The sequence below is a fragment of the Pelodiscus sinensis genome, chromosome 2, assembly GCF_049634645.1.
Source record: "Pelodiscus sinensis isolate JC-2024 chromosome 2, ASM4963464v1, whole genome shotgun sequence".
Lineage (NCBI taxonomy): Eukaryota > Metazoa > Chordata > Testudines > Trionychidae > Pelodiscus > Pelodiscus sinensis.
This window is the reverse complement of record NC_134712.1, coordinates 57,006,483-57,028,421: the sequence shown is the minus strand read 5'-3', so window position 1 is coordinate 57,028,421 and position 21,939 is coordinate 57,006,483. Positions and strand designations below refer to the sequence as shown.

General features: G+C 38.7%; 1 protein-coding gene and 1 long non-coding RNA gene across 4 annotated transcripts in view; one reads left to right on the top strand and one right to left on the bottom strand.

The window, feature by feature from the left end:
• Nucleotides 1-21,443, top strand: part of PREX2 (phosphatidylinositol-3,4,5-trisphosphate dependent Rac exchange factor 2) — a 266,937-nt gene extending 245,494 nt beyond the window's left edge. The window contains exons 38-41 of one of the 3 annotated variants that reach the window (XR_012901404.1): nt 8,020-8,122; nt 11,547-11,614; nt 16,592-20,111; nt 20,516-21,443. Coding sequence is in view for 2 of the 3 variants with exons in the window: in XM_075920573.1 (XP_075776688.1) it covers nt 8,020-8,122; nt 11,547-11,614; nt 16,592-16,637 (217 nt within the window). In the remaining variant the exon portion in view is untranslated. Of the gene's footprint in view, nt 1-8,019; nt 8,123-11,546; nt 11,615-16,591; nt 20,453-20,515 lie in introns of those variants that run through there. The other 2 variants (XM_075920573.1, XM_006131490.4) reach the window with 2 other exon arrangements.
• LOC142827039 (uncharacterized) lies at nt 10,717-15,756 on the bottom strand. Its single transcript, XR_012901405.1, has 3 exons — nt 15,572-15,756; nt 14,314-14,406; nt 10,717-11,033 (listed from the first exon to the last, which is right to left on the bottom strand). It is a non-coding gene; the product is annotated as an uncharacterized LOC142827039 (long non-coding RNA).
• Nucleotides 21,444-21,939: the final 496 nt, after the last annotated feature.

Below are 21,939 nucleotides of genomic sequence, written 5' to 3'. Positions count from 1 at the left end.
CATGTATTTTTCATCTGTTTCAGTAACAGAGTCTTCCTCCATGCCAGAGACTAGTCTAATTAGCAATTGTTCTCCTGAAAGATGGAGTCAGTCTCCCATCCTACAAGAAACATTTTAAAAAGAAGCTACATACAATATTAAAAACCAAAAGACATCAGGTTTGAGGCCTTCTTGAGTGGAAGTAGGAGCTTAGATTCCAAAACACATCCTCCAGGATTGATCTCCTGTCTTTGTAAATATATTGTCTCCTGTTTCAGCAAGCAAGAGCTCATCTGGTAGCTGAAGGTTAAAAATACCTGGCAAGGCAGATTTTGATGTTTCCCTTATGCAATAGTATTGCCAACAAATCCAACTACTTCCACAAAAAAGCATTGGATTACTGGAAATATCGTGTAGAAGTTAATACAAAGTTTGGGTTAAACCAGAATGGATCAGCATCTGACTCTGCTTACAAGATAATAATATTTGAGGCAACTGAACATCACCACAAAGATTCATAAAGGATCAAACATGAGTCTCAGAATTTTCCACTGGGCCAATTTTAATATTTTAACTATTTATAGAGGTTAACTTCTGCTTTGTAATTTTAATGCAATTTCCTTAAAACCACAACATTGCTTTTTACCCCATTTTCCATGCTACAGCTCTGTTCTCACCAGACACAATGGGAGGGTGAAATAACATGTTCTTTAACAACATCTTAATAGGATTCCTTTAAAAAAATGACTCATTTTTTTCCTATTGGTAGCATCAAACAGGATTGCCAACCTTTTTTCTCATATTACACTTGCCTGCATTTTTTCTTTTTGTTAATGGAGGGTTGGTTTGTATCTTACCTGCTTATTTCATTTCTAATAACAAAAGAAAAAAAATTATGGTTAGTAAAGTTTCAGCAGAAGAGCAAATGAGATGAGCAGCATTATTACATGCTAAATAAAACTGTATTTTCTAAATCAAGATTGCAGCCAGCATGTTTAAACTTTCTTATACATACACTAAAAAATGTGATGCTTACATATGCTTAGGTCATCATGAATAACGTATTAAAATATGTCTAGAGTCCAGGACTGTTCTAATGGACCTTCCCTTAAGGGTGTGGCTTAGAAACTAGCAAAAGGTGTAGTCACATAACGGTGGAGCAAGAACCACAGGCAGGAGTGTCAACACTTTGTTTTAATACACCTAATAAGTAATGTTCTCATTCTAGGTTGATTCTCGTCTATTGTATATTTGTTTAGATAGCTATTGGAAATAAATACAAATTAACATACACTTAATTAGAAATTATAAGAAGTATCCTAAAAACTCCAGGTCAGAAAAAAAGAAAACCTGATGCTAACATTTTAACATGCATATTGGCATAATTAGTGGCTGGATAAGAGTTAACTTAAGTCTCGTGAGAACAAGTAAACCCTTAAAACATCTGTATTTTTAAAAAGTCAAATGCATGTATGGTTAGGTATTGAAACGATGCAGAATTTATACAAAATAATGACATAACATTTAACACTGAGCTGCAGCTTTAGAGTTTTAGTTATGACTAGATTAAGCAAATGTACATCCTGTTGAAATTCTTTTTGTGTGACCAGGATGTAATTCATCTGACATCTCCAACAGCAGTAAATGATGTGCCAAATATTACACCAATTTGTTTAATCTCATCATACTTATTCAAGAGATATTAGATAGTGATGAAACTATAAGTATAAGCTAGCCAGAACCCTAATTGAAAACTGGGAATGGATTTTATTAGTTAGATTCCTTGAGCTCAGGTAACATTTCTATACAACATGCTGAGTGGCATCTCAGATGGTAATGTGCACAAACACAAATTACATTTTCTTGTGTGGTGACACATGACATTAAATAAGCTGTCATTGAATAGTCCATTTCTGAGTTATTTTAATGTTTCCTATTTTTTCAGGAAGAGCACTGTAAAAACTGTCTTGCCTATATTATATTGTTACAAATTTATCCAGTAGATTCACTGTCATGTAACAAATGGGTAATAAGCAGGATGATAATCAAGCAAAAACAAATGAATCCCAGAGTTGGTGATTGAAAATATAATGCAGACTTTTTATGTTAAGGGAGGCCTGATCAAGACGATGTTTGAAAAGTTATTCAATTGTATAGAGGGTGTCATTGTGATAGGTTGGGACCCCACTTGGGACTGTTATCTGATGTGCCAAATGCTCACTGCATCTGCTTTTCCTGAGAGCCTAGGCACCCTGTTTTGTCAAGTCTAGCTCTTCATCCTGCTTCACCTGGGACAGAGGGACATGGCAACACCCCAAAGGCTGCAAACACAGATTAAAAGTAGCACAGTGTGAGACTTTTTTCCAGCACTCAAGTACACAGCCTCAGTGCGAGCTGAACCCTAGATAAATCCATCTTATACTGTGTAGAAATCTGTATTGGACAGATCTGTATGGTTTCTCATTGCAAAGAAAAAGATGCATAGACTCTTTGCCCCCTGTCTCCAGGAAACAATTATTTACACTGGGTTTATTAATAAAGGAAAGGTATTTTATTAAGTTTTAAAAGATAGGATTTAAGTGGTCATAAGAGATAACACAAATAACTGAGCAAAATAAAACAGAATACACAAACTAAGTTTGCTGTACTACAGGACATGTCTATACTTACCAGAAGATCAATGCTCCAGAGGTTGATCTTCTGGTGTTTGATTTAGAGGGTCTAGTATAGACTCCTAAATTGAATGTTGAGGGCAGCTCCCGCTAATGTCTGATTACTTTTTCAAGGAGTAAGGGAAGCCGACAGCAGTGTTTGCTCCCGTTGGCCTCCCACAGTGTGAATGCCGCCAAGGTTCAGCTGAAGATAAGCCAACTCCAGCTACATATTTTGTGTAGCTGGAGTTGCATACCTTAAGTGGACCTTCCTGGCCTAGTGTAGACCTGGCCTAAGCGAACTGCTTCCATATATATTTTCACACTAGATGTTATTCCAGTAATCTCTACACAAATTGGACACCTTTCCAATCTGGATCCAAACTTCTTCCCCCACCCCATTCATTATAGATGTTTCTACCAGTTATGTTGGGTGGGATCTTTGAGGAGAACTGGATTACCTTGCTCTTCATCCTTAAACAGGTTTTGCAAAAAGTGGGAATTCTTTGTGTTCATTCTAAACTTTCTCTCTGCTCTTGTGGAAAAATACATTATCCAAAATGGATCCCTACACCAGGTGACATGTTTTGATAGGCCCACCATAGTCCCTGCTCCCAGGATTACAGGAAAAAACAGTCTATTCACAGATCACTGCCCTAAGTATAGGGCCACTAAATATCTTGAGTACAGGCAGTCCCCGGGTTACGTACAAGATAGGGACTGTAGGTTTGTTCTTAAGTTGAATTTGTATGTAAGTCGGAACTGGTACATATTGTAGGGGAAACTCTAGCCAAACATTTTTTTTTAGTTTTGGATAGCATAGGGAAAGGTTAACTCCCCTCTAATGTTTGTTTTGCTGTCTGTTCCCCTGTTCAGAAGATTTCACATCTATTTCTGTCCCTGTGACAAACTCAGGACTAAAGGAGTAACTCATCAAATACCAAACAGCTCTGCACCATGCTTTGAGCTAATAGCTTTATTTCCACACACCACCCAGGGTTTTAGGAGGAGGGTCCTTTTTTTGCTAACACAATGAGGCCAGCACTTTGTTTGTTTTGGTGGAGTCTTTGTTTGCCCAGGGAGCCCAGCATGTATAGGGGGAGGAGGGGTGGAGAGGCTGCTTTTGTCTGCTGTTCGGCAGCCTGTTGCTCAGGGGAGGGGGCAGCCTGTTGCTGGCAGGGGGGTGGGAGGGGCAGCGGGCGTGGGGAGGCACTTTTCCTCTGCCCGGCAGCTCTGCGGGACCCCAGTCGGAGCCGGCCCGAGGAGGAGGAGGATCCTAGGACCCAGGTGAGCGAGCCCCGGGAATGCTGCTGCGCATGTGCGGGAGTTGCCTCACCCCGTTCGTATCTAGGGATCCGACGTAAGTCGGATCCACGTAAGTCGGGGACTGCCCGTACAACAAATGGCCATCACTTAGCATGACTACATTAGTAATACAGGATTATACTTCTTATTTCTAACTTCAAACACAGGAATGATACCTGAGAACACCATGAAAGGTGCATTTGTTTAGATTTATATTTGGTTAATTGTATTTTGCTTGACAACTTTGTAGCTGAGATACTTAACTTTGGCAATTCTGTCCAACTATAAGCTTATCCATGTTGAGAAGCTTTCTGTGTTATTTTTGTGTCCTCCCCACCTTTTTTTTATGGCACCTGACTGCCATGGTGATTTTGCTTGCAACATTTTGCACTTAGGAATATGCAACATTTCACAGCAGCCAGATTGCTTCTAATAAGAAACAGATTACATAAAACAAATTTGTGTAATGTAATTCAAGCGAAAAACAATTATTTAAAATAAACAAATATTGGTATGCAAATTCTATGCCATGATGATCAGAAAACTCATAGACTTTAAGGTCAGAAGGGACCTTTATGATCATCTAGTCTGACCTCCTGCACAATGCAGGCCACAGAATCTCACCCACCCACTTCTGGAATAATCCTCTCACCTATATCTCAGATATTGAAGTCCTCAAATGGCTTAAGGACCCCACGATGCAGAGAATCCTCCAGCAAGTGATCCATGCCTCATGCTACAGAGGAAGGCAAAGAACCTTCAGAGCCTTACTTAACTAAAACTAAACTTAAATAATTGTAAAAAAGCACCATTATGTAATTACTGATTTATTAATGAGTTAGTTCAATAAAACATTATGAAAGGGTTTATTTATAATATCTATAATATAGAATATGTATATTTGATTAGCTAGTTATCCAACCAAAATAAAGCAATTACAGCTTTATTGTTGATAAAATGTAATAAGTTTATTACTTAATGTCATTATTATCTGATGTATTAATAATTTGAGAAATAACATGAAGAAATCACTTACATTGTTATGGCAGCCATCCATCAAAGTAATTTTGGTGTTTCACAAGGAAATACAACTAAATCATGCATAACAGTAAATTTTAATTTCTTATAAAACTGCGTTAAAATTAAGTGATAACACTGTTCCAAAGACTATAGCAAATAAAAGACTCGGTGGTACTTTTTTTATTTTAAAAAAAGTAATGGCTGTATCAAAAGAGTATGTTTGTATGCAGTAGTTAATTTTCAATCTTAGATGTATGCTTACATTTTCAGAGAGGCATATTAATAGTTAGCAGCGCCACTCCCATTCTATTTAAGGTCACTTTCATTGCTAATTTTCTGAATTGTGATGAAAATTTACCTCATAGAATTATTTTGTTGTTGTTGCGGACATGTAGAAGCAAATCAGCTTTTCAGTTTGACTCTTCATGTCAGGATTACATGCCAGTGGTTACCCAGGTTTTAGCAGTCTGATCAGTTATTCTTCCTGATGCTTATTTTCTAATTATTCTAACTTTTCTCATGTTGTGGCTTAACTGCTTGCCTACCTAATTGTTAAAAAGGGAATTATGTCTTGAACTGAGTTGTCTCAGAATTTCTGTAATGAGCTGCTGCTTCAGCATGTGTCAGATGGTGGATAGCATTGCCAACCTCTTCATCTCAGATCATTCTCCACAGCTAATTCTTCAAGCTGAACTGCATTTGGAAATTGCTGACATATGTTACCTGATGTAGTTCTCATATGAGAATCTTTCCTTTGTTATAACAATTACCCACTTATTAGATAATTTAATAAACAGAAACATGAAGTACTGTACCTGAGTGTATACACTGTCACTGTACAGTTTCTCTGTCCTGAAGACATGACTTAGGATTCTGTTGTACCACATTGACTCTATTCAATAGTCTCATTACATTGAATGAAGTGCTTGTAGTAGAATAATTTGCTACTGATTGTGACAAAGTGTGATGAAATAGGTCTTCTCATTAACAGAAACAGAGCTTAGAAAGCTTAGTTATGCAGTATTAAACCAAAGCTTGTTAGACCAAAGATCATGACATGTGTCAAAGATCAATGGATTCTTGCTTCATATTTACTTTATGAGATCAGTGTATACAAGAAACTATGGAATTGATTTAATTATTTAAGCAAATCATCAGTTTCTAAATTGTGAACAAAAAGCCAGGAATAAAGAGAAAAATTGAATTCAGTACCTCCTTTCTCATCTTACTAATTTGAAACTTCTACAGTCCACAAAAACACGTAGTGATACTTGAAACTTACCAACTTTTTTTTTTAGATGAGTGCATCAGTTTAAGTGCACACATTTTTTCTCCTACAGATTTTCCACTTAGCAGGATGATTATTTGATTAAAACATGTTGCCCATGGAGGTGTGCATAATATAAGCCATGTGAAATCTTCTGGCCAGTATTATGTGACCAAAGGTCTACAGAAAACAAAATTTAAATGTATGCCTGAGGATTCTCTTCCAGCTTTTTAACATATTAGGGAACAAATACTGTAAAAGTTTATGGAGGAGAAAGCATTTTTGTATATGAATTTTGCTGGATTCAAAGATTTGATTACTGTAATGTGTGTTGTTTGGTGGTACACTGAACGAACTGAGAAACTCTCTTGATGCAGATTGCAGCTACCCAGCTGTTAGGTAGTGCATCCAAACAATATTTGTTACAGCATCTAAGTAGTACACAGGCTTTCCTCAAGGGATTGATTTTGATTTGCCAAGCTCTGTGTGGATTTTGTCCTGGCTATATGAGAAATCACCTTTCCATCCTTATCTTACCATAATAGAAAAGATGAGCTTGTGTGTCCCAGCTGATTGTCCCTAGTTTTTTGTCCCGAACTGGTGGCAGAATGGTTTCAGGGGAGGATTTTTCACTCTGAAATTTCTCTCCAGGCTTGTCAAATGAGAAGATATAACTGAGTAAGATTGCAAAAGGCTTGATCCTGCTCCCACTCGGTTTATAGGGGGAATTATCATTTTATTGGACTAGAGCAGAATTGGGCCCAAAACTGAAGGCACCTCTAACCACTACATCTTCCCAAAATTATTCAGCAATTTGGTCTGAAAGAGTGAGCATAAAGCTGGGAGTCAGTGACTCACTGAAGTGACTTGCCACAGACTTTTCTGTCTCAGTCTCCTAGTTAACATTAGCTCTATGCCATTGTAACTTCACTGAACAAGAATGGAAGATCAGGCCTGATATATTTAATTTATGAAAACTATGTAGTGTCCTTCAGCCGTTTTAGGACTACTGCATAGGTACAGCTAATGGTGTAGTTTGCTGCTCATTTTCAATTAAAAAAAATTGAAAGTGTTGACTTGAATTGCTAATTAAGGGTCAAGTCCTCTTCCCCTTAATGACGTAAAAACATCTCATTGAAGTTACAGAGATTAAATAGCATCAAAGCACTTTTAGAAATTACATGGGTCAAAAGAATTGTTAACCTTTGCAATCACATTTATCAAAGCTGTAAACTGTGCATTGCAATGTGACCAAAAATGGGTAAGATGGAGTGTAAGATAACCCATTACAAAGATAGCTTCCCCAGTTATCACCTCTAATATCATTAGCTCACAGACATTTACCTCCCCCGCCCATCCCCTTCTGTTCTGAAATTTGATTTGTCCTTTTCATATGTGTTCATTTTTTTATTTGTATCCTTTGGTATATATGGTTGTGACAATTTTCTTCCACTATTTGATCTGAGGAAGTGGGTCTGGCTCACGAAAGCTCATCACCGAATAAACCATCTTGTTAGTCTTTAAAGTGCTACATAGTCCTGGTTTTTGTACCTAATATTGGCCATCTTAAGTTTACAGTGTTGAAATGCCCTAAGCAAATTCCAGGTTGAGTATGTTTCTTGCCTAAGCTAGTATGCAGGAATATCATTGTATGTGTATGTTGATTTCTGCAAGTTTTTAAGGAACACTTCTGTTTGTATAATGTTTTGGATTCTTATCTACTGTTTGAGCAACCAGTAACTGCTTAGTAGATGTAATGACAATAGGGACCTGACTTAATTCTGTTTCTCACTGCAGCTGCACTTTGAGTGTCACTCTGGAGCAGGCAATAATTCTTGCTCGGTGCCACGGACTACCTCCTCGCTATATTATGCAAGCTACAGACGTGATGCGCAAACAGGTAGGCCAGAATGTTAACATTTCTCCATAGGAATGTCATGTGTTCAGCCAAAAAATGAATTAACTAGTCATTTTTCTCAAGAGCAATAGTGACTTGGATAATTATAATATCCAAGAACTGGCCATTTCCTTAAATTAATAGATACAACAACTTCAGAATGATCTAACTTTTTTTAAGACAAAGGATATACATTAGATCTAATCAATCTGGATTTCTGTAAGACATTTGACCCAGATCCACATGGGAAATCATTCATTAAATTGGAGAAAATGGGGATTAATATGAGAATTAAAAGGTAGATAAGGAACTTGTTAAAGGCGAGAGTACAACAGGTTGTAAAGGTGAATTGTGAGCCGGGTGTGAGATTATTAGTGGAGTTCCTCAAGCATCGGTCTTAGAACTAACCTTAATTAACACTTTTATTACTTACCCTGGCACAAAGTGTGCAAAAAAAAATCTGTGGATGACGGAAAGTTGGAAAGTACTGCAAATATGGAGGAGGACCAGAATATTATATCTGGATGACCTTGAAAACTGGAGTAATAGAAATGGGATGAAATGTAATAATGCACATTGTGAGGTTATGCATTTAGGGACTAGTAGCAAGAATTTTTACTATATGCTGAGGACTTATCAGTCTGAAGAGACATAGGAAGAGAAAGACTTGGGTGTACCGGTTGATCACAGAATGACTATGAACTGTCAATGTGGTGTGGCTGTCAAAAAGGATAATGTAGTGAGGTACTTCCAGCAGAGAGAGGGAAGTGTGAGTACCATTATACAAAGCACAGGTCAGCCCTCATCTGGAACACCTGTGTGCAATTCCGGGGGACAAGAATAATTGTTTTAAATACACATACTACACAAGTATTCTAGTGAGATATTCATAAATATTTTAGTTACATAGGGGGTACAATATACCCTGTGCCATTTAAAGTATCTTTAGAAAAACTTATAATTTAACTCAAACTAAAACAAACATTTGTCACACTGTGGAGGGTGTGGAAGGCTCTCTATGCTACCTAAACTCTATATTAAAGAGTTAGGGCAAAGGTTTAACACTTTGTGCAACCATTGTATACAGGGCTGAATTTTATCCTAAAGCTATACAGGCAGTCCCCAGGTTACGTACAAGATAGGGACTGTAGATTTATTCTTAAGTTGAATTTGTATGAAAGTCGGAACTGGTACATATTGTAGGGGAAACTCTAGACAAACATTTCTCCAGAGCTCAGTTTTATTCTCCCACACCTCACTTCCCTCAGTCCTTTATTCTCAAGCTGAGGTGTCTGCTGAGAAAAGCCGCTCCGCGTCTCCCTGGTCTGCTGGGGGGGGCTCTAGCTTCGTATCTCCCTGGTCTGCTGGGGGGGAAGCAGCTAGTGTGGGGTTGCCTCACCCCGTTTGTAAGTAGGGATCCGATGTAAGTCGGATCCATGTAACCCGGGGACTGCCTGTACATGTTGTTTGAGTTTACTTAATAATAATTTGGCTTTTATTTCCATTTTATTTTAATTGCTTTCATTATTTTAACTAGGTATTATATGCACACCATAAGTTAATAATGGAACACTAAGGGAACTTGTTATACATGCTAGCAGGGTTTATTCAGATAAATTAATATGTAACATGTTAGCGAGCTTTAGAAATCAAACTGCAGTAGTGTGTATTACCCCACCATATAGAGCAATACTTAGATTAGACTCTGAATATGAAATAGGTACCTTTTAGAGCACCCCAAGAGTATCTGTGCAGAGTGCAACATGTTAGAGTGCTTTACAAACTACAGCCCTCTAGTGCACTTTGTTGGCACCATAACACATTTTATTGCATCCAGAGTGGACAGTGCAGGAAATCTGCTTAAATAGGGCAACTCAGGAAGTAGAGTTTTTCCCTATTAAACTGAAAGAGGTTATGATCATATTTAGTAAGAGTGTCATCATTGATTGCCTGAGCTGTCCCATTGGAAGAGTTTTCAGTTTAATTGCCCTGTCATTTATAATTCAAAGTCCACAAATGCTTGTACTGTAAGAACTGAGGGTCAGAGCCCTGTTTATTATAGGGATGAGTTAGTATCCACTAATGCATCCAAATTAAGTGACTTCAACTTTTCATTAGTTAATCCAGTCTACAATGATTTTAAATGTATAAATTACTGAATAGCCACCTCAGTTTACTCTTTTCAAGCATGGAAATCTGTGAATGCAAATAATAAACTCTAACACTTAAATCTACTGCTGACATAATTAGCACTAAAAAACAAACAAACCAAAAACCAGTTGTCTAAAGCAGTTTTTGCTAATGCAAATCCTATGACCCTTGTACCCTGTGTCAGCACTCCAACATTGCATGTGTCCAATGCACAGAGGAGAGGAGGGAAATCTGTGAAAGCTCTTTCCTTTAAACCCTGGGTCTTCTGCTGTTATCTCTGAAGGGGTTCAATTCTTGGTTTGATGAGCTCTGACACTTGAAGGTATTTCATATTGGCAGGATTGAACATTGAGGAGTACACGTCATACTTGCAGGGAGTTTGGAGGGCACCCAGAGGATGGAGGAGTGCAGTAGACAGACTTGCTGCTATAACCAGACGTGCACTCTGCTACTACAGCCCCTTGTGGCTGTATCCAATTTCAGTAATCTATGAAAGGCTATACAGTGAGTCAGAAAGTTTGCCTCCAGCCGGCAATTATATCGTCACTGTTAAATATGGAAGGTTGCTCTTAGTGTATTCCCTTTCAATAACTGTTAAATGGGGTGAAATATTTTAAACACAAATGACTTACTGAGACTTCATAGCTTCTCATACCCTTCAGGAGATTCGACATATTTGAATTGCTAGTTGCAGCCTCATTTCTTCCTCTGATTTTCAGGCAGATACAGTTCCCCTACTCCATGACTCCTGGGACACTTTCACCTGTAACACCCCAAGTTGCATTAAAAACTAGGAAATTAACAAGCAAAAACTATGGTTAGAGGCAGTTAAGATCGCATCAGCACGCAACCCACCATCCTAAACCTTAAAAGAATGGAAATCCGTAAGGAGAAATACTTGTGCGTTAGGGATGTGAAAGGCTATACTTACCAGTTCTGGTTAACCATTAATTGGTGGGGATAGGAGTAGCTCTCTGCCTGCTGCTGGCAGGGGGCTGCTCCAGCCCACTAGAGGCCCGCCATGGACAAGGACAGAGAATGAATGAATAGGCTTTGCTTCTTCTAAAACTACAGAACAAAAATAGGCAATAGGAAATCTACAACCTCCCTAGGCAACTTATTCCAGTATTTAACCATCCTGACAGTTAGGAAGTTTTAGGTAGGACATCAATATTTAAGTTTATTTATTGATAATCATGGGTCTATTATATTCTCAGTAGATACACTAAAAATTAGTATCAACCCTACCTGTGGCAAAATCTCTCTTTTTTTGCAGGGAGCAAGAGTGCAGAATACTGCCAAGAATTTAGGTGTGAGAGACCGAACACCACAATCTGTTCCAAGGTAACCAAATAATAGAAACAGTTGTTTATGACCCAGACCATGTGGTGGCTTAGCAAGATGGTGGGAGGGGCAGTTGCCCCTAGGTGTCATGCTGGGGGGGGCACCAATGTAGTGCCCCTCCACTCCCCCTGTCATCCCTCATGACAATGACAAGTCCTATGGCTCCACAGAGACTAACAAATATATAAGAGCACGAGTTTTTGTGGGTAAAACATGCTTCATCAAATGAAGTTTACAGTCTCTCTAGCATCAGTTTGATTAAAATATAATACTCTGTTTTGAATAATAATTACACAGCAATGTATCATATAGATACATAAACAAGAATATATGTAGATAACAGATAATAGCTCCACTGAGGTGTTAAAAGTCCAGTGAGAGAGAAAGAAAAGAAAAGAAAAGGAAAAGGAAAGAAAAGAAAAGATCACATATATGCATATGATCAAGTGGCCTTTTATCGAGTTATTTCCAAAACAGTTCAAATTAAATTAATCACAGTTTCATCAGTTGGGACTGGGAGTTTGTTACCCAAATGCTTAAGAGCCTTGGAAGTAAAACCAGGACTGTGAAATATGTCCTGAATGTATATCACTTTGTTTTCCCCAAAATAGAAACATTACAATTCAAACTGAATAAACTGGAGCATGATAGATTTTTTTAATGTGGAATGTGTTGCTATTGTTTCCCCTTAGCTGTCTAACCATGAGTCTCTGCATTTCCAAGCAGTCCACACAGTATCCTCTGTGTCCCCCAGCACTTCCTTCTTAGGAACCATCAGTTTGCCCCCGCTTTCTGGCAACTCTTGATTCCACCAATTTTTCTCCAGTAGGAGAACAGACCACTTCATGAGTTCCTGACAAAAATCACTTATGGAGGCTTCGTTCCCTAAGGCTATGTCTACACTTCAGGGTTTTTGCGCAAAACCAGATGTTTTTGTGCAAAAACCTGCGGAGCATCCACACCTCAATTGTGCTTTTGCACAAGTAAATCGGCAGTAAAACAGCAGAACAGAGGGCTTTTTCTGGTGTAGGTAAACCTCCTTTTATGAGTCATACCTCCTTTTTTCGCTACAGCTGTTGCTCAAAAAGGCATGTGTGGATGCTCTGCAGGGGTTTCTTGTGCAAATGGAGCATATCTGAAAAAGCACAGGTGCTCTGATGGCCATTCTGTGAATGGCCATCAGAGCTTTCTTGTGCAAGAGTGTCCATACAGTGTGGACATGCTTTTGTGCAAAAGTTTTTGTGCAAGAACTCTTCCGCAAAAGACTTCTTGCCAAAACCCCTGGGCTACGTCTACACTGGCCCCTTTTTTGGAAGGGGCATGCTAATTTTGAAAGTGGGAATAGGGAAATCCGCGGGGGATTTAAATATTCCCCGCGGATTTAAATAAACATGTCCGCCGCTTTTTTTCCGGCTTGGGGAAAAGCCGGAAAAAAAGCGTCTAGACTGGCCCGATCCTCCGGAATAAAGCCCTATTCCGGAGGATCTCTTATTCCTACTTTCAAAATTATCATGCCCCTTCCGAAAAAGGGGCCAGTGTAGATGTAGCCCTGCAGCCTAACAGTTAATCTCATCTGCATTGAAAGTGAACTTCTGCTTCAACTATATGTGTGAGTTCCTCCTGTGGCTGCACATGCTTCTCAAATATGTGTGATTTGAGTCTTTTGAATTGCAGTATAGGTTAGTCCCATGTGTTAATACCCTGTGCCATATTGTGCTCCTTTGCAAGGACAGAAAGGGCAGCTTCAGCAAGTGTTTGACCCAGGACTCCTTAGAAACTTCAGCTTGATCTACAACTACCTTCTGTAAAGAAACTTCATTTTCACATTCCCTTTTTCTCATATTGAACCTTTTTTTGGGGGTGGGGGGAGATGGGGACAGAAAATCAAAAAGACACTTCTGTAGAAATATGGTAAAGTGGGATGAGGTGCTTCATGCCAACTGTTTCATCTAATGACAAATGCTACACTATCAGGGTTCAAACTCTTCCCATCTTGCAACACCTTGATTTCTTTCAAAGACCGACACAGCCGATGTCTTTTCTGCCGTAGGGACCACCATACTCCAGATAAGTGCTTTGTGCAAGTTTCTCTCTACAAGAGCCCACAAATCCAGGACTTCCAAGCTCAAGCTATATCTGCTAGAGAAATCTGTGCAGATTGCATCAGACCCAGAGGTGATGGTAACTATCAAGAGTGGGGCCAGAAAAAACAGCATCAGTCAGCACTCTGCGAAGCAGGCTTCAAACCACAGGACAGTGAAAAGAAGTTGAAAGGAGTTTAACTAAATTGGAATTAGCAACTCTAATGCTGACCAAGCTGGTAGTTTCAACATTAGAAACCTTGGTGCCAATACCTTTGGCACATCTAAACTTACACAAAAAGGAGCTGTCAAGAGACTGATGGAGCTCAAATCTAGCTCTAATCAGAAGGCAGTTTTGGAAGGAGCACTCAAAACACGGATCTTCCAAGAATAGCACTTCCACGCCCTCCACCAAAACCAGAGAAGCACAGGAGAAATGAGACCCAGAACTGACTGACCCTGGCAGAGGGCTGAGAATCATCCTTGAAGTTTAAATATCTGCTATTACATGCATGCTCACTAGTTAGGTCAGAGAACCAGCCTCTGCCTGGTACCTCAATATAGTGCTTCTAAGGCTCCTGGAATCTTCTCTTGAACTTCTTTCAGAATGTTACTTACACAGTTTTACTCTGAAGACTGTCGTCTTAGTTGTTATTGTTTCTACCAGAAGATCCAGTGAGCTGCAGGCATTTATTGCTGAACTTCCATATTCTGTAAAGATACGGCAGAGCTGAACTTCACCAGAAATTCATCCCAGTGGTGATCTCAGAGGTTCATCTTAAATCATTCATTAAGTGTATCTATCTTATTCCCAGATCCCTGCTCTATCCAGGGACAGAAGAAGTTGCATACTCTGTTTCTCTACTCTTGCTTTAGTAAATTGACAGAACCAAACTCATCATATTACCTTTCCATTTATTTCTGGTTGCAGTTGGCCAGTCTAAAGGTCAGGTCATCTAATTCATCACAAAATATCAAATTAGGTTATACAGAACCTTGCTGTATTACTGGCTGACTGGTGTGCTGGTCCCCACCAAACATGAAAACTTTCTCCACTGGAGCTCAAGCAGCAATCTTTGCCTGTTCCAGTAATGCGCCAGTTTCTGAAAACTGCCATGTGGTAATGTGGAATAACCTACTAACTTTTGCTAAGCATTACACTTGATTGAGATTTGGATACCAATACATTCCTGTATTGGCTGTTTAACTGATACTCCTCATTTCCATGGCCTTAGGGGACACTGCTGGGCAGTCACCTCCAGTGGGGTTCATGTTGACATGTAGTCTAACGAGAAAGAATGGTTACTTATCCCACAGTAACTGTGGATCTTTTTGAGATGTTGTAGTGGGTGTGGATGCTTTTCAAAGTCCTCAGCTACACTAGCCTTCAAATTGCCATGAAACTGTGGGAAATTCATCTGCTCCACCCTTTATGCCCTTGTGCCTGGCACAAGCATTGCCCCAATGGACACTTCCGTTCCAAAAACTCTGGTTCCACACACGAGGCACAAGTGCACTAACAGTGGGACCCACCCTGACTACACCACCGTAACAAACTTGTTTTTCACTTGCCCAAAAAGCAAAGGCTCAACATAGATCCCAAATCATTCATTCAGCCTGTCCAAATGTATGCTTTTGTTATATTACAAAATAAAACTGAAATGTCTAATTTATTTCAATTTAATCATTGTACAGATATTTGAATTTTGGTTGGGAAGTTTGCAAACTTCCCTGCAAAAATTCAGGTATGACAAAACCACAATGTGTAGGTATCAGCATCTTTCATAATAATCAGACCCATTAAACATACTTTTATTTCTTATTCTTTGGCTTTGTCAGTGTAACAATCTTCTGATATCTATTTTATTACAATTACCACTTCATTTGGATTTTGCCACACTTCCTCTCTGCCCAGCCAGTCTTTCTTTTCTTTACTCTTTCCACCTGCTGCAGTGAGTGATGCACTTTCTCTCAGGAGATATGTAACCTCCAGATGAGATCATTCATAGTACTGTGTCACAGTGCTTCAGTGTGAGGGGAGATGCTGCAAAATGATAGACATTTTTCTATTCTTCCTCATAGAACAGAAAACTCCTCTCTGTAGTGAGCCTCAAAACAAAACAATTGCCCTTTATTTTTAGTATTAATTTGATGGTAACTTTCAAACATTAGTTAAAAGCCAGCCTGTGATGAAGGACTTAATAGAAATGTCAGTGTTTGCATAAGTGGTGGAACTGACAAATACTGGCAACACAGCTATTTTGGATTTTATTGATTTATTTTTGCATTGAACCTGTTACCTTGAGTTCCTTAATCTCTCTAGCTAACTTTATCTTATGTCTTTGTTTCCACATTTCCAAGTCTGACAATCTACCTGTGGTGCATCTGACATTTGTCTTAATCTGCTGGAACACAAGACCAAATGGGAACATTTTTCAGGAGACATACATATAAAAGAAACAAAACAGTTAATAAAACATTTAGTGACTGATCTATAGTAATTTGGTCTGCAAATTGCTGTGCATATGCATGTAGTTCTCTGTCTCTCACAGCTGCCCAAAATGGAGCTGAGGTTACAAATGTCACTGGCTTTTACTTGAGTGATGGAGAGAAAGAACCGATCACTAAAATATAACTTCAGTAGTATTGGTCAACAAGTCAAATTTTCCAGTGTTGATGATTATGCCACTAGAAAATCTTGGCACCATAACTGAGGTGTTACTTTGCTGCTGATGTACGATTATTTACAGACTTGTCATTTGAATAATGTCATTGTTAGAATAAGCAGATGTTGATGTTTACAAGCTCTGTTAGATTGTTTTGCCTGTTTCAGGCTATTTTAATAAGGCTAGTACTTCCAGACTAACATTAGGATGGCTCTTTTTCATTTTTCCAGATTATACAAGCTATGTCAGCCACCACCTCCTGCTGGGGAAGAATAAAGAGAACAATCAGAGAAGTAATCAAGTAACATCTTCTGAGAAATTGGGCTCTATAGCAAAATTAAATTGCATTCTAGTAGAACATGCTTGGAGAACTGATAAATAAAGGCCCTTCACTCAGGATAAAGAACTGACTGTCCTTAATATTTTTCTATCAGCATTGGACAAGTGTCTTCTGGAGAAAATGTTTGTGGACTCCATGCACTATGGTCTCCCTAAAAATAGGAACTTTATGTATTTTTACCTGGAAATCTTATACTGGAATCAGGTTGTATCTCATGTGGCCAGTGCAGCAATGCAAATTACCCCTTTCTGCATTTGCAGCAGCATGAAAGCAAATATCTAACATCACTAGGTAAAGCCATTCCATCTGAACCATATAAAAGCTGTCACTGTGTTCACAGAATGAACTTGAAAAGGGGAAACGCCTAAAATAAATCCTCCACAGTTTGACACAAGACATATTGTTTGTCCCTTGCACTGCTGACTGCCTTTTTCCCAACAATGCTTTATCATCATTTCCTACTTTTTTTTAGAAATCAGGAAATCAAATTTTCTGGCATACACTGTAAATGGCTATTAAAATATGAATTCATTTCACAAGTAATCCCACTGACTTCAGACTGATTAATCATGAGAATAAATACTTACAGAATTAGCTCCAACACAATAAACTCAACTATGTCTTGAAAGTTTGATTGTCATACTGGGTTTATTATTGAATTGATTATGCTGTTTTACCCTTTCTGAAGTTGCCATAAGAATTAAAAACAAACTTCAGCGAGAGAAAATTGATATCTGATTTCCACCCACAAATTCAGATTTTGATCTGTAAAAGCTGTCTTAAATCTACCTTTTTGTAGCTTCTGTATTTCAGGGGTCTTCAAACAGTAGTGCATATCTTTGTACAGTGTTATACATGCTATAATATTTAAGCAATGTATATTAAGCAAAGGGCAGACTTCTAGCTTTAAACTGGAATATTTTGCATTTTAGTGTATTTAAAATGAAGCATAGTTTTGAAGCTTAATATTTTTATACCAGTATATGCAATCTTTTGTCAGTTATATTTTATAGTCATAGAAGTTGCTGGTTTTGGAGATTGGTTACTTTATAATGTTATGGAATTAATTTGCAGACTACATTAGGAATGTTGTGGGACCATGACAAATATCCTCATGTTTCATTTTTTTCTGGCCAAAGTGTTTTTAGAGAAAATAAATGCACCTAAATTACCCTTCATATTCATATACATGAAAGTAAAAATGGTTTAAAACATTACTACTAATAATAGATATTAAGGAGTAGTGTATATTATCGAAATGTATAAGTATTTTCTGTACTACAGTTTGAATCTCTCTAGTCCGGCACTCTCGGGACCTGACTAGTGCTGAACCAGAGAATTTTCCAAACCACAGGAGGTTAATATTGTCTAGCAGCATTAGCAATGCTTGCACATCTTACTGGGCTCTTAGAAGACATTTAGGGGTAAATTAGAGCTAAATAACAGCACAGAACACTTGAGAACCAGGACTGGTGGCTGTAAACAAACTTTATGGGATCACAGAAAACTTGGCCACACCCATGGTAAGTGGACATCCAACTAACTACAATTATGCCAGACCAGAGAGTGCCAGACTAGGGTGGTTCAATCTGTACAACTAGTTATAGTTATGCTTGGGCACAACCTCTACACCCTAGATGTAACAGATTTATATGTACTTATTTATGAATTTCAAACAAATGTATTAACTCTAACTCATACAGAAATAGCTGAGATGTTAATACAGAGTTGTCTTTACAAAGAGGAGTCTTTATGTAGGACATACAATAGGTTTATTACTTTTCTCCAAAGGAGAAATTAATATGCCTACCTTCTTCAGTATTCTTGATTTTGGTATACAAAACTTAATTTTTATAACAGTAAATATTTTTGTATATACACAGGTATACTTATGTGCACATAAAGCTGCAGTGTGTGTGTTTGTGTGTTTATGCATACCAACTATGTAGTGACCCAAGTTTAAATGTAAAATCTATTTAAAATTCCTTAAACTGTGATAAAAAACATGTTACACTGACTTTTTCCTGAGGTCACAATTTTCCTTCCCATATGTATGTTTATAGCCTTCTAATACTTGTTGGAAGTTGTGACTTTGATGCATTTTGATAAATACAAAATTCTATTCTCATGATAAGATATACATGAAATAGGAAAACCTAGGTTCTTTTTCTGAGATGACCCAACAAAAAAAGGGGATTGGTTTCATATAATTCCTTTAAGAATCTCACAGCTTGGATATTTTACTGAGGGGGGAATATTGGCTACAATAATCCCTACTCTGTTCAGAAAGTGCCAAGAGCTCTTCAGCTTCTGCTTGGTTAGATACCAGAAATACATGGAATGCATTATTTTCAGATGCCAGAGATGGTACCACTAACTGTGCAGCACAGTGTCATCATTTAGCATGAGCCTAAGTTTTCATGTGGGACTTGACTACACGATGGCCATGTCTACACTAGGTGATTATTTAGAATTTACTAAGTTCGACTTCTGGGTGCTTGATTTTACAAATTTGAAGTTCTGTGTTCTCACTATGGGGAACAATTAAACGTAGTCTGAGGCAGCGCATCCGCATTAACGGAGCCTGCCTCAGATTCAGAGTCCCAGGAAGCACTCTGGGGAGCTGCAGGAAGCAGTCTTGGGAGTTGGCATGTCTACACTAGGAAATTATTTCAAAATGACTAATTCGACTTACCTCCCGATTTTGCAAAATTGAAATAGCAGGGCTCAACAAATAATGCAATCTACTCGCTCGTGGCGAGTAGATTGCAACCCGGAAGAGCCAGGTTTGGGCGATCTGTGCATGTGCAGATCGCCGGACAGTGCGGCTGGTGAGCGGGGCTCGCCGTGGTTCAGCAAGCCCTGTGAAATAGCATGTCCCCACAACAGGGAAGCCTCAAAATTAGTCCAAGGCAGGCTCTGTTCATGTGGACATGCTACCCTGACTTAGAGTCCCAGAAAGCACTGGGGAGTAATTAGTTCAAATTACTCTGGGGAGTAGTTATTTTGCAATAGCAGTATTGGAGCATCCACACTACCACTTTTTCAAAATAACTCTTTCAAAATAAGTGTTTAGTCCCCGAGGAAAGCAAGGGCACAGATTTCGAAATAATGGGCTTGGTGTAGTGTGCATGATCTACTTATAAATTCAACCCAAGGGGGTTATATTGAAATAATGCCCTAGTGTAGATCAGGGCCCAGAGGCCATTGAGTATGCAGCACGAAGCATCTACGCTAACATTATTTCAGACTTACAAGTTCAGGAATAGCGTTACTCCTCGTGAAAAATCAGGACTGCAAAGTTCAAATTCCACATTCCCTTATTCCAGAATAACGGGCTTGGTAGTGTGGCTGCATCTCTTAGAAAATACAACTGGGAGGAGGGTAGGGGAGGCTAATTTCAGACGAAGGTCCTATTGTAGACCAGGACAATATGTTTGCTTACAGACAATAATGCTGTCAGCTGAGTGACACTGATAGGCTACGTCTACACTGGCCCCTTCTTCGGAAGGGGCATGCTAATTTTGAAAGTGGGAATAGGGAAATCCGCGGGGGATTTAAATATCCCCCGCGGGATTGAAATAAAAATGGCCGCCGCTTTTTTTCCGGCTTTGGGAAAAGCCGGAAAAAAGCGTCTAGACTGGCCCGATCCTCCGGAATAAAGCCCTATTCCGGAGGATCTCTTATTCCTACTTTTCCCAAAGCCGGAAAAAAAGCGGCAGCCATGTTTATTTAAATCCCGCGGGGGGTATTTAAATCCCCCGCGGATTTCCCTATTCCCACTTTCAAAATTAGCATGCCCCTTCCGAAGAAGGGGCCAGTGTAGACGTAGCCATATTGCTGCATGATATACCTTAATGAAGGGAATCTTTCACATGAACAAATGTTATCAATGACTAAATAAGGAGACAATACTTCATTGTTTGCTATATTTGAATATTAACTGAGTCATATTGACAGTGTAAGAGTGTCAGTTTGCCAAAATGATCACTTGTGTAATATGTTTTTGATTGACTTTTATTTGCATTTGAAAGCATGCAGTCATTGCTTAATAAAAATATAAAGTCACACAAAATCACTGAGGCAAATTCTTCAATTAGAGTTTTGTCCGAGTAAGTACTGAAGATTTTGGCCCTATGTTTGTGTTTCAATTTTTACACAGTATTCCCCAAATACCTATGGGGTTGAGGAAACAAATAGGGGTGAGTGCCCCAACTCTACTTGGTCTGGTAGCACATTTTTGAGAGTGTATGAAACTCTCTTAGGTTCTTTGTGCAAGCTTCTTTCACTTCTTAGAACCAATGGCCTGTGAATGAATATTGGTAATTAGATAATGTTTTTAAAGGCAGCTAAAGGGTTTAGGACTCAACTCCAATTGAATTTCTAAGGGAGTGGGATGCCTGAGTTGCTTTTGAAAATCTCAATCTTAACCATTTTGGTTCCAGCCATCTTGCAGTTTGCATATTCTCATACATGGCCCCATTTTCCAGATAAATCATACATCCTAATGCATTTGATTACCAATTTGTTCAGATTGGCATTGAAGAAGCCTACACTTTAATTATATATTTACAAATGTTCATAACTGAAGCTGTGCAGGATTTCTTTACTCCTCATGATATGTATACACACGGGATTTCTCATTATACACATTGGCTATGTCAATACTGGCGTGATCTTGGGCCAGAAGTATGCAAATGAGGCTAAGCGTGGAATATCGCCAAGCCTCATTTGCATATCTAATGAGCCGCCATTTTTGCAGAAGAGGCTCTTGCGCCAGAAGGAGCTGTCTACACTGCCCCTTCTTGCGCAAGAAAAACCCTCTTGCGCAATGCCGTTATTCCTCAAAATAATCAGTGTAACGGCATTGTGCAAGAGGGTTTTTCTTCCACAAGAAGGGGCAGTGTAGATAGCTCCTTCTGGCGCAAGAGCGTCTTCTGCAAAAATGGCGGCTCATTAGATATGCAAATGAGGCTCGGTGATATTCAACGCTTAGCCTCAGTTGCGTACTTCTGGAGCAAGATCATGCCAGTGTAGACATAGCCATTGTGTTTATCCTTTCATAAATTCTTATGCTTGCAAATAACAAGAAGTGATAACTTAAAATAATTATTAAATCTTCTTTTCTTCTGCAACCAGCTATGCAGCTTATTTGTACTGCAATATATTACAGCAATTTGGGGAAGACAACTTGTGTGTATAACTTTTTTTCACGTAAATCAACTAGAACATATCTGT